This window comes from Zeus faber (assembly GCF_960531495.2).
Source record: "Zeus faber genome assembly, chromosome: 11".
NCBI classification, from domain to species: domain Eukaryota; kingdom Metazoa; phylum Chordata; class Actinopteri; order Zeiformes; family Zeidae; genus Zeus; species Zeus faber.
Window position 1 is genome coordinate 19,361,811 of NC_137205.1, and position 12,382 is coordinate 19,374,192.

Sequence of the window (12,382 nt, forward strand, 5' to 3'; positions counted from 1 at the left end):
AGTAGTCGTAATAGTAGTAGTAATATAAGTAGTAGTAGTAGTAGCAGTAGTTTCAGTAGTTTTAGTAGTAGCAGTGTAATAGAAGTAGTAGTATAGCAGTAGTTGTAGTAGTATTAGTAGTAGCGGTTGTAATAGTAGTGGTAGTAGAAGTAGTAGTGGTGGTAGTAGTACTAATAGTAGTTGTAGTAGTAGTAAAAGTAGTAGATATATAAGTAGTAGTAGTAATAGTAGTTGTAGTAGTAGTAGTAGTAGTAGTGGTAGTAGTACTAGTTGTAGTGATTGTAGTAGTATTAGTAGTAGTATTAGTAGAAGTGGTTGTAGTAGTAGTAGTAGTAGTAGTAGTAGTAGTAGTAGTAGTAGTAGTGGTAGTAAATGAACAATACAAATTATTCTGCAGCAGCGTCCTGCTGCAGTACACACTCCACACCAGCGGGTGGTGGCACTGAATACTCAGGCTATCACCGCTACGGAACTTGAATTCCGTCCCACACACGTTGACTAAACGTGCCGAACGTCGTTCCCTTAGAGCGGTTGGCGCTAGAGTTAGCATTAGCATCGTTAGCCGCATTTTGGAGCGGATCTGCTACAAAAGTCGGAATGCCCGCTAAAAATGGAAAAACCGATGTCCTCTTTGTAAGTTGGCGTTATACAGTGCGCCCCCCCCCCAACGCATGTAGAGATTAACGTTTACTTTGGAGCTTTGTTTAGCATCGGCTACGAACGAGGCAGAGTCTGTCAGACATTGTTCAACTCGGTAAACGAAATGTTGAGCGAAAGGGATTTTCGTCCGCTGCGACATAGAAACGGTTGTCTCCCACCGAGATGGGGTCAATTCAGACCCAGAGCTCGCACGCTAACGTGGCTGGCGTCACGGGTGGCGAGGACTGTAAGTAAAAGCTTTTGATTTGTTTCCTGCCATTGATATATCCCTTTGTTTTGGACTAACAGGAGGAAGATGATCTGCCCTACGAGGAGGAGATCATCAGGAATCCCTATTCGGTCAAGTGTTGGATGCGATATATTGAGTTTAAGCAGAATGGAGCCAGATCCACACTGAATATGATCTACGAGCGAGCTCTTAAGGAGTTACCTGGCAGGTAAGGAGAGTTCCTATCCATCAGAAATGTGAGGACCGAATATACTCAATAAGTACGGTGACAAAGTAAGACGAGACGTACTCTGTCCCGCAGGGAAACTTGTCTTGGGCGCCGAGCCGCTGCACCACACAACACACTTGCCAACAACGCGACAATGCACATACTGCACATGCACAGCATATACATGTACATCTCATAAAATTAGAATATCGTGGAAAAAGTTCAATATTTTTTGTCACTCATTTCAGAAAGTGAAACCCATATATTATATAGATTCATTACGCGTAGAGTGAAATATTTCAAGCCTTCACTTCTTGAATCGTTGATGATTGTGGCTATAGATAATGAAAACCCCAAATTCAGTGTCTCAGAAAATTAGAATATTGTGAAAAAGTACAATATTGGAAAGTCATGGTGTCGCACCCTCATCAGCTAATTAACTCCAAATACCTGCAAAGGTTTCCTGAGCCTTGAAATGGTCTCTCAGTCTGGGTCAGTAGGCTCCACAATCATGGGGAAGACTCCTGACGTGACAGGTGTCCAGAAGACAGTCATTGACACGCTCCACAAGGAGGGTAAACCACAAAAGGTCATTGCTAAAGAAGCTGCTTGTTCACAGAGTGCTGTATCCAAGCATATTCATAGAAAGTTGAGTGGAAGGGAAAAGGTGCACCCGCAAAAGGGAAAACCGCAGCCTTGAGAGGATTGTCAAGCAAAATCCATCCAAGAATTTGGTGGAGCTTCACAAGGAGTGGACTGAGGCTGGAGTCAGCGCATCAAGAGCCACTACGCACAGACGAATCCTAGGCATGGGCTACAAATGTGGCATTCCTCGTGGCAAGCCACTCCTGAACCAGTGACAGCGTCAGAAGCGTCTTTACCCGGGCTGTGGAGAAAAAAAACTGGACTGTTGCTCGGTGGTCCAAAGTCCTCTTTTCAGATGAAAGTAAATTTTGCAAGTCGTTTGGAAATCAAGGTCCCAGAGTCTGGAGGAAAAGTGGAGAGGCACAGAATCCACATTGCTTGAAGTCCAGTGTGAAGTTTCCACAGTCAGTGATGATTTAAGCTGCCGTGTCATCTGCTGGTGTTGGTCCACTGTGTTTTCTTAAGTCCACAGTTAACACAGCCACCTACCAGGAAATTTTAGAGCACTTCATGCTTCCTTCTGCTGACAAGCTTTATGGAGATGCTGATTTCATTTTCCAGCAGGACTTGGCACCTGCCCACACTGCCAAAGGTACCAAAAGCTGGTTCAATGACCATGCTTTTACTGTACTTGATTTGCCAGCAAACTCGCCTGATCTGAACCCCATAGAGAATCTATGCGGTATTGTCAAGAGGAAGATGAGAGACACCAGACCCAACAATGCAGATGACCTGAAGGCTGCTATCAAAGCTAACTGGGCTTCCATTACACCTGAGCAGTGCCACAGGCTGATCGCCTCCATGCCACGCCACATTGATGCAGTAATTCATGCAAAAGGAGGCCCAACCAAGTATTGAGTACATAGAAATGAACATACTTTTCAGAAGCCTGACATTTCTGTTTAAAATATCCTTTTTTTTTTTTATTGATCTTATGTAATATTCTAATTTTAGAGACACTGAATTTTTGGTTTTCATTATCTATAGCCACAATCATCAAAATTTCAAGAAATAAAGGCTTGAAATATTTCACTCTGTAATGAATCTATATAATATATGGGTTTCACTTTCTGAATTGAGTGACACAAAATATTGAACTTTTTCATGATATTCTAATTTTATGAGCTGTACCTGTAGATCATACATACATACACTCACGCATAAACATGCTTAATCACATGTTGAGTGTGAAACAGTAGTTATTTCAAATAATAAAAGGTAATAAAAAGACGATAGGTTCAAGTGATAAAAGCGGATATAATCAAACCAGATGATAAATAATCAAATCACAATATCTCAGTCCGTATACAGTTCTACTGCTTGTTGCTATTTGACTTGAGGGAGGGTGGAATGAATGAATTCATTCTTGTACCGGTTCAGTCTGCAACTTGGCGTTCGGAGCCGTCGGCCTGAAGGCGACACCTCAAAATTCTGCTTTCAGATGTGTGTTGGGTGCTTCAGAATCTCAGCCTCCCTGAGCACAGAGCTTCCATAGATTTATTTTCTTTTTTTTGAGATTTTCATAATAAGACTGAAGATGGTGATGTTTCTCTTTTTTTTTTTTTTTTTTTTTTCTTTTCCCCCCACTATGATCTTCATGGCCATTTTAAAAAGGCATGCTGTGCTCACAGGTTACCATACTATACTTTTATGCCATGTCAAATGACACTCTAAAGTTGTTTGATGAAACAGAAACATGAGTTTACTATTTACACTATAGAGTCCAAGACTTCTCAAAAAATGCATCCCCTGTTGTAGCCTAGAACAAAAGTTTTTGACGTGTACATGCCATGTGAACGAGCTGTCAGAGTGGACGCCAAGATATTCATATCGAAGAACCTGAATTATGGGTACATTGTGAATGGTTGCTGGTCTTTGTTGAACAATTAACTTTGGATCGAATATCCACCAAATAATCCACAAACTGATTTCGGAGTCTTAAAGTGATGTGTCTTTATTTCTGTGTAATGAGCCAAGAATGGCGGTGTCATCTGAGAATTTTTAGAATGTAGTTTTGGGGGGTCATCACAATTGAGGTCAGTGCTACAGGCCTATAACCATTGTTCTCAACTGTGCAAGACTTCTTTGGCACTGCAGTGATAACATTTTCTTCCCACAGTGCAGGGAAAGTGTGCGAGTCCAGTAAGCACTGAAAGAGTGGACCCCAAACTGGAGTAAGCTCTTCAGCGCAGGTTTTTAAGAGGCAGGCAGAAATCCTGTCCGGTCCACTGGATTTCTTGGTGCATGGCTGACTGAGCAGTGACTGCAGCTTATAGCTATCCACCTCGGGACTTATGTGCGAGTCTAAAACAGTAGTGCGTTGATAAGAGGAATCATGGGTATGAAACCTGAGGTAGAAGTCGTTCAGTTCATTAGCTTTCTGTAATGCAGAGTTCAGACTACTAGATTAAGCCTGATTTACCACTCGCCGGCAGGTTTTTGGAGATTGCCGAGCAAAGGCCCAGATAGCACGCTCTCGTGTGTGTGTGTGGTGTGAACTGCTCACAACGCGATACAAGTGCTCGCCCAGCGCTCGCCGATGGCTTGCAGATGCCGGCGATATATCAAGCAGGTTTAATATCTGGTGGCGTCGGGCTCGGCTCGAGAGTGATGCAATGAGCTACAGCCAGTGACAGCAGACAAGAATTGAGGGGGAGAGGAGGAGTCAAGAACCCAACAACAACAACATCAAGACTCTCCTGCTCGCCGAACCTGGAACAGCTGACCACCTCATGCCGTCCATCACAGTCGTTTATATTCCACCACAAGCGGACACTGACGTAGCACTATTGGACCCATATGATGTGTTCTGCGGGCCTCAGAACAAACATCCCGGCGGGGCTGTGGTGGTGACTGGGGGCTTTAACAGAGTACCTTAAAATAGTTATGCCTAATTTCGATCAACACATCATGTGTGCCACCAGGGGAGAAAGAACTTTGGACCACTGTTACACACCGTACAAGAACAGATACAAGACTGTCTCGCGCCCTGCTTTCAGGAAATCGCAGCCATCGCTCTGGTCCCGGGTTATAAGCTGTGTATCGCGCGTGGAAAGGTAGTGACGAGGGCCATAAAGCAGTGGCCGGACCAATCAGAGGCCGCGCTTCAGGACACTCTTACTGACGTCGACTGGGACATGTTCCAGTGACGTCAGCGACTTTATGGAAGTAGCCATGAGCTTCATAGCTACGTTAGTGGACATCATCGTTACCACGGAGGAAGTTCGGCTATTTCTGAACCAGAAACTGTGGGTTGATAAATCCATCTGCGACCGCTCTGCCCGCACGATCGCTTACAACGACGGTCTTGTATCCGGAAATATGGACAATTACAAAGCGGCGTTGTACAATCTGCAGAGGATGCTAAATGGATGTACAGGGACACAGTGAAGCGACAGATGGAGCAATGCGACACCAGACGCTTGTGGCAGGACTGCAGACTATTACGAACTACAAGAGCAGCTCCTCCCCAGCCAGGAGTGTGAACACCTCCCTAGCCAACGAACCAAACTCCTTTTTTGTGCGTTTTGAGGCTGGCAACAACACCATATGTCTAAATGCTGCCTTTTCCTATTAACGCAGTTCTTTAGTTTTATATGGGTATACAAATATTGTATTTGTACTTTCCAATCGTAAGCTCTGTCATGCTTATGACGGAGTTAAGATATTTGGATGATACAATTAAGCCCATTGACCGGAGCTGTCACGATCATGACATTTAGTTGATGATTCATTGTCATACAAATAATTGAAATTAACAATTTACATTTTTTTTGTTTGTTTTACGCCGCTATCATTGTGTGAGCCTACGGTAGTGTAATAATACACATCCACCTCACGAAGAAAAGCCATACATGAAAGCGTTGACAATTAATTTGCCTTAACCAACTGAAAGAAATGCAGTTAGTTCACATTCTGTGGCATTCTAACATGGTTTGTGAGTTGCGTACTTATGTTGGTATTTTCTTCACCTTTCAACAGTTACAAGCTGTGGTACAACTACCTGAGAGAAAGAAGAAAACAAGTGAAGGGGAAATGCATCACAGAGCTTGTTTATGAAGAAGTAAATAACTGCCATGAAAGAGCACTCGTGTTCATGCACAAGGTAATGTTTCAATAAATGTAGAGACCACTTCTAACAGTACATTTGGAAGAAACAGTCGGAAGACCAATTATTTTGTATATGCGGTTGGTGCTAAACTCTAAAAAAATGAATTTATTTCCCAATGTTAGATGCCTAGAATATGGCTCGACTACTGCCAGTTCCTGGTGTCTCAAACTAAGATAACCAGGAGTCGTCGAACATTTGACCGGGCCCTCAGAGCTCTCCCCGTTACCCAGCATCCGCGCATTTGGCCCTTGTACCTCCGCTTTGTACGAAATCTGGCCTTACCGGAGACCGCCATCCGGGTCTACCGCAGGTACCTGAAGGTGAGGAAATGCGTCCGCCGTCAATCCTTCCGAGACGGAAAAAATAAAAGAAATGGGCAGTTCTGATATACAAAGTCCTCCACAATACATCCTTTTCTTCAACCTTTGTTCCCTGTCGTCTTCAGCTGTCTCCAGAGAACGCAGAGGAGTACATAGACTACCTGCGCTCTATTGGCCGCTTGGACGAGGCGGCTGTGCGACTAGCAGCTGTCGTCAACGATGAAAACTTTGTGTCCAAGGAGGGCAAGTCTAACTACCAGGTAAACTGTTCTCATATCCTCAAAACAACTCTCTACATTTATTCCTTGTCGGTTACTGAACACGAATAGGAAATGTAGGTAACCATTTCAAAATGTTTCTTTTTGTTTGTTTGTTTGTTTTTTTTATAGTTGTGGCACGAGCTATGCGACCTTATCTCCCAGAACCCTGACAAAGTGAATTCTCTGAATGTCGGGGCCATCATCCGAGGAGGCCTCACACGCTTCACAGACCAACTTGGGAAACTTTGGTGCTCCTTGGCCGATTATTATACCCGGAGTAGCCACTTTGAGAAGGTAGGCTTGTTTGCTTTGTTTTATTTATTATTATTATTTTTTTTGGCTCACTTTCCATGCGTGTCCAGTCCAGAAGCTCCACTCCCCTGTGTGGGATTTCGCTTACTCTGAACGACTGTCTCATGAGCTGGTTTGCCTTTAATAACGAATGGATTTGTGTTTTTTCTATGTATATTTGGAAGGCTCGTGACGTGTACGAGGAGGCCATCCTGACCGTGGTGACAGTGAGGGACTTCACCCAAGTGTTTGACAGCTACGCCCAATTTGAGGAGAACATGATTGCTGCCAAAATGGAGACGACCTCGGAAATGGGACAGGATGAAGATGGTGCGTGGGCATGATGTCATAAAGGAGCCGAAAGTCCTTATTTCAAAAATGCTTTTACCCGACGCGTGCACTACTTTTCTCCCAGATGACGTAGACATGGAGCTGAGGCTGGCCCGCTTCGAGCAGCTGATCGCCAGACGACCGCTCCTGTTGAACAGCGTTCTGCTGCGCCAGAACCCCCATAATGTCCATGAGTGGCATAAGAGGGTGAAGCTGTACGAGGGCGTTCCACGGCAGGTTCGTTTACAGGGATCTGTGAGGGTTTGGGGGGATAATACGAACGGAGCGTAACGTGAACAATATCAAGCCAACCCAGTGTCGCAAGGTGGTTGTTATTCGTGTATGGCTTTTTTTTATAAACCCTGACCCGTTTGCGCTTTAGGTGTTTTCTAATTTTGTTTGTTTTCTTCAACGTGGTTTATCGACGTGTTTATTTGGTTTTTTTTATGGGTTTCTAATACGTGTTTCACACCTCATCCACAGATCATCAACACATACACCGAGGCCGTGCAGACTGTAGATCCAATAAAGGCCACTGGGAAACCCCACTCGCTCTGGGTTTCCTTCGCCAAGTTCTATGAAGAAAATGAGCAGCTGGATGATGTCAGCCCCGATTCTTCTGTTATTCCATAAACCTTTTCGTACTAAACGTGTTCCTCTTCCCAGGACTCATTTTGTTTTCCTTTTTTTTTTTTTTTTTTATTCCCCCCCCCCTCTTCCGCTCAGGCCAGGACCATATTTGAGAAGGCTACAAAGGTCAATTACAAGCAGGTGGACGACCTGGCAGGGGTGTGGTGCGAATATGGAGAGATGGAGCTGCGCCATGAGAACTATGAGCAAGCACTTCGCATCTTGAGGGTAAGACACCAGCGAGCTTTACTTAATTTGGCCCTTATTTAACCGCGCTGGTCCCGGTGAGGTTTAAAAACTCTTTCGCAAGAGAGGGCGGGCCAAGATGGCAGTGTCCTCAGTTTCCAGCCATTTCCAGATTCCTGACAATTACTTAAAATCTTTATCAGCTGCACACACATCGGTTATGTACATTATGTGTGTTTTATATCTGTTGCAACAATATCCATTGGGGAATTTCAACCTGAGAGATTTTTGATCAGATTTTTTTTTTTTTTTTTCTTTTCTTTGTTTTTGCCACGGATGTTAGAAAGCTACAGCCATCCCAGCCAAGAAAGCAGAGTACTTTGATGCATCTGAGCCAGCCCAGAACCGGGTCTACAAGTCCCTGAAGGTTTGGTCTATGCTGGCTGACATGGAGGAGAGTCTTGGAACGTTCCAGGTACGTAAGTGGCGTGGGCGGTATAGAAGGATCTCAGCGTAATACAATTTTACTGCAGCTCATAATTTATGCTACCAAGTTGTGATGTGGCAATCTACTCATGTTACGATTACACACTAAGATAACCCGGAATACTTTGATTTATTGCCCTGCCCTGAGTTTCATGTGTGTATTAGTTTCTATATCGAATACTGGTTCATCTCTTGAGTGTTTTCCCCAATATTTGTTGACCATGTCTATGAGATTCGAAGGTGGGCGTTAATAAGTTTGCACTTTTGTTTTGACCCGGTAAAATGAACGGAAGTCTGCTTCATAAACCCGTGTAGGGTTATGCAGAGTTGGTGAAATGTCTTTTTCTCTTTTCTATCTCAGTCTACTAAGGCGGTGTATGACCGTATTATTGACCTGCGCATTGCCACACCGCAAATCATCATCAACTATGCCATGTTCCTGGAGGAACACAACTACTTTGAGGAGAGCTTTAAAGTAAGTGTATACCTCACTCATATACTATCGCATGTTATAGTATTGATGCAGGAAAAAAAACAATGTTGGTTTTGCATTTGGTTCTGGTGACAGAATAACATTGGAGAGTATTAGAGAAAACCTTAAAGTTACAGGAAACAAATTGTGTGCGCGTGTTGTGTTGACGGCCTTGCCATCATTATCGAGAAACGTTATCAACAATTCTTCCGATTTCCTGCTGTGTTCCTTTTATGTATCAGTGCACCACTAGAACTTCATTGTGTACTGTCAAAATTGCACTATTTAAGCATCTGCCTTTCAACCTTCCTCAGGCATACGAGCGAGGCATCGCTCTTTTCAGGTGGCCCAATGTGTACGACATCTGGAACACCTATCTAACCAAGTTCATCGACCGTTATGGGGGCAAGAAGCTGGAGAGAGCCAGGGATTTGTTTGAGCAAGCACTGGATGGCTGTCCTGCAAAATTTGCAAAGAGTGAGTGGCTTTGTCTATAGATGGAAATATTTGACACCTTAATCATACTGTTTTAAACAATAGGTCATGTTAAGCTAAATATTTTATTTGTTACTATTAGAACCATTCTACTCAAGTCTGTACATAACAATCCTCTGTTTTTAATAAATCCTGTTGAAGTATAAATGGGCTACCTGGGAATGGGGGACACCTAAATCCAAATGATGTATGTATTTCTTTTGCTTTACAGCCATTTATCTATTGTATGCCAAGTTGGAAGAGGAGTATGGTTTGGCTCGTCATGCCATGGCTGTCTACGAAAGAGCAACGCAAGCGGTGGACTCTGATGAGAGACATCACATGTTCAACATTTACATCAAGAGAGCTGCGGAAATCTACGGAGTGACCTACACCAGAGCCATTTATCAGAAGGCTATTGAGGTATTTGGGTTTGATATCTCATTTTGTTTTCTCGATAGTTTTAATTTTAGGTTTATTCGTTGTCTCTCTTTAGTGTGGTCACATTTCTAATTCTAATCTTTTCTAATCTAATTCGCAATTCTTTTTAGAAATGGGTTCTCAGGCACTTAAATTGGAGGTTGCGCCGATGGTCGATGTATGCTTGATTGATTCTCGCCTCTCATTTAAGTCGCTACGGACAAAAGCGTCTCCTCAATATAGAATACATGTAAAATAACGAGAGTGTTTGTAGGGTTTAAAGTTCATTTAAACGGATTGTAAAGGAGTAGAGTCGTGCGTTCCTCTCAGGTGCTTCCAGATCAGCATTCCAGGGACATGTGTCTGCGTTTCGCCGACATGGAGAGTAAATTGGGAGAGATTGACCGAGCGAGAGCCATCTACTCCTACTGCTCCCAGATCTGCGACCCCAGGGTGAGACGTTAACCTCACATTATCGCTTTTTCCCCCAAAATCTTCTCCTCTTTCCATCAGTACAGTTAACCCATTTTTTTTTCCTCTTCCTTTACCCCGCATCCCCCCCAGGTGACTGCTCAGTTCTGGCAGAGCTGGAAAGAATTTGAGATCCGTCACGGAAATGAGGACACCATCAGGGAGATGTTGAGGATCAAACGCAGCGTCCAGGCCACGTACAACACCCAGGTCAACTTCATGTCGTCCCAGATGATGAAGGCCACCACCAGCTCCACAGGCACTTGTGAGAAATCAACCTACCCTTGTGACCCTGATGCCTATTTTTAATGTGTACATTTTCTACATTGATTTTTATCAGGCCTGTGAAAGAGCACACATATTTACATAATAGTAACATTTCCATCATGATGGTAATATGAATTGAACCGAAACACAATATTTCAGTTTGACATTCTCATGCCTTTTTTAGTTGACAATTATAGTTGTGGTTCTCGGGCCAAAACATAATTACAGGCGGCTCCTGCTGTAAGGGGTTTTGGGAACAGCTGTCCTAGATGCTCATATAGAACAGTGTGTGAGTTGCCAGGTTTTCTAACTGTGTGTGTGTGTGTGTGTGTGTGTGTGTGTGTGTGTGTGTGTGTGTGTGTGTGTGTGTGTGTGTGTGTGTGTGTGTGTGTGTGTGTGTGTGTGTGTGTGTGTGTGTGTGTGGCTGCGCGTGCATGTGCACGCAGTGTCAGACCTTGGTCTAGATGAGATGAAGATGCTGGAGATGAAAGCCCAGCAGCTCGCTGCTGAGGCAGAACAGGACAAACCCAAGCTCAAAGAAAAGATTCTCTTTGTCAGGTCTGTGGCCCACTTCACATTGCATCTTTATTTGTACTGGTGCAATCAATCATATAATAGAGATAGACCATTGTGGTGGTTTGAAGTGTTACAGTTGTACTTGCTCAATAAAAACTCTTCACTAATTAAAAATTTATATATTTTTTACATGGTTTGTACTCACAGGAAAATGCATCATTGTAATACCCGGTCCCCCCTGTCTGTTGCATTTAAATGACGTGATCAACTTGTTGAAAGTCAGCTTTTTTTGTTTTATCGGTTGTCATTATCAGAACATTGGCCAAATGCATTAAATATAAATTACTTCGAGTTTTTTTTATGTGTATATGCGCCACAATAGTTAGTGGCTGTCATGCAAGTATGAAGTATATAAACAGTGCAAGTATGGAGCATAACAGTGTCAAGGTCAAGCTAGTACAAATAAGGTAAATGCGGTAAAGAAAGTGGAAATAGTTGCAGTTAACACCATTGCTCGTGTCCCTGTGTATCTCCAGGAGTGACACCTCTCGCAGTGAGCTGGCTGAGCTCTCCAAGCAAGCCAATCCTGATGAAATTGATATTGATGATGAGGAAGATGGCGACGAAGACCAAGGGCCAGAGGGTAAGTGTCGTCGGATCACCTTTGTGGCAACGCAGCATGTGATTTATCCATGAAAATGAAACCTCTTAATTGCAATTTTCTTTACTCTCCACAGAGGTGCAGCTTGAACAAAAGAGTGTCCCAACCGCTGTCTTTGGAGGACTGAAAGATGACTGAGTAGGGGGGGATTCGAAACGCCGTCATCTTCTTGAGTCTTCTTTTCATGACGATGCAGCCCGGCGGGGGTCATACTGTGCATAAAATCTGTCAATTTTCTACATTTTTTATAATAGAATATGGTGTATTTGGGTCCAGTCAGATTGTCACATGTTTGCTGGTGTTATTTTCTTCACACTGTAACACCCAGTAGGTTGCATGACAGTACTAGCATGGGCCACATGATGTCACTCTCTCAATTTTGAAGCTCACGACTCATAGTGATAGTATTCTTCTATACAATAAAGCTCGGAATGAAAGTCATGCAGTGACTTCTATTTTGGTTAATTTGCTTATTTTAGTCTATGTAATGTTTTGGCAGTTGAAAATCTATCTCTCTGCCAGTACGTGAGATTTTATTTTATTTTTTTGCTCGAGGGGGTGAAGTTCTGCCCTTGAAAGAAAAATGGGAGGAGTTTCATTTGTTAAGGGAATAAGGAGCTGCAAGGTTGAGCCTCATAGTAAATACCTAAAGTCCACTTTAAAGTCTCATACCTAGATAAGATAGGACTTTGTTAATTCCCAGGAGAAACTTCAACAAATTCATAAGTACACATTGAAAACAATA

At 43.2% G+C, this 12,382-nt stretch overlaps 1 protein-coding gene across 1 annotated transcript; it reads left to right on the forward strand.

Moving 5' to 3' along the window:
- The first annotated feature begins 515 nt into the window (after nucleotides 1-515).
- On the forward strand, nucleotides 516-12,078 carry xab2 (XPA binding protein 2). The gene is made up of 19 exons (XM_080009818.1): nucleotides 516-633; nucleotides 949-1,097; nucleotides 5,724-5,847; nucleotides 5,976-6,173; nucleotides 6,299-6,433; nucleotides 6,563-6,727; nucleotides 6,910-7,054; nucleotides 7,140-7,291; nucleotides 7,538-7,657; nucleotides 7,781-7,912; nucleotides 8,214-8,345; nucleotides 8,718-8,831; nucleotides 9,143-9,305; nucleotides 9,535-9,725; nucleotides 10,053-10,175; nucleotides 10,287-10,458; nucleotides 10,907-11,018; nucleotides 11,513-11,619; nucleotides 11,714-12,078. Exons 1-19 carry the CDS (start codon nucleotides 598-600, stop codon nucleotides 11,773-11,775), a joined length of 2,532 nt encoding a protein of 843 aa, XP_079865944.1. The 5' UTR covers nucleotides 516-597; the 3' UTR covers nucleotides 11,776-12,078.
- The last annotated feature ends 304 nt before the right edge of the window (nucleotides 12,079-12,382 follow it).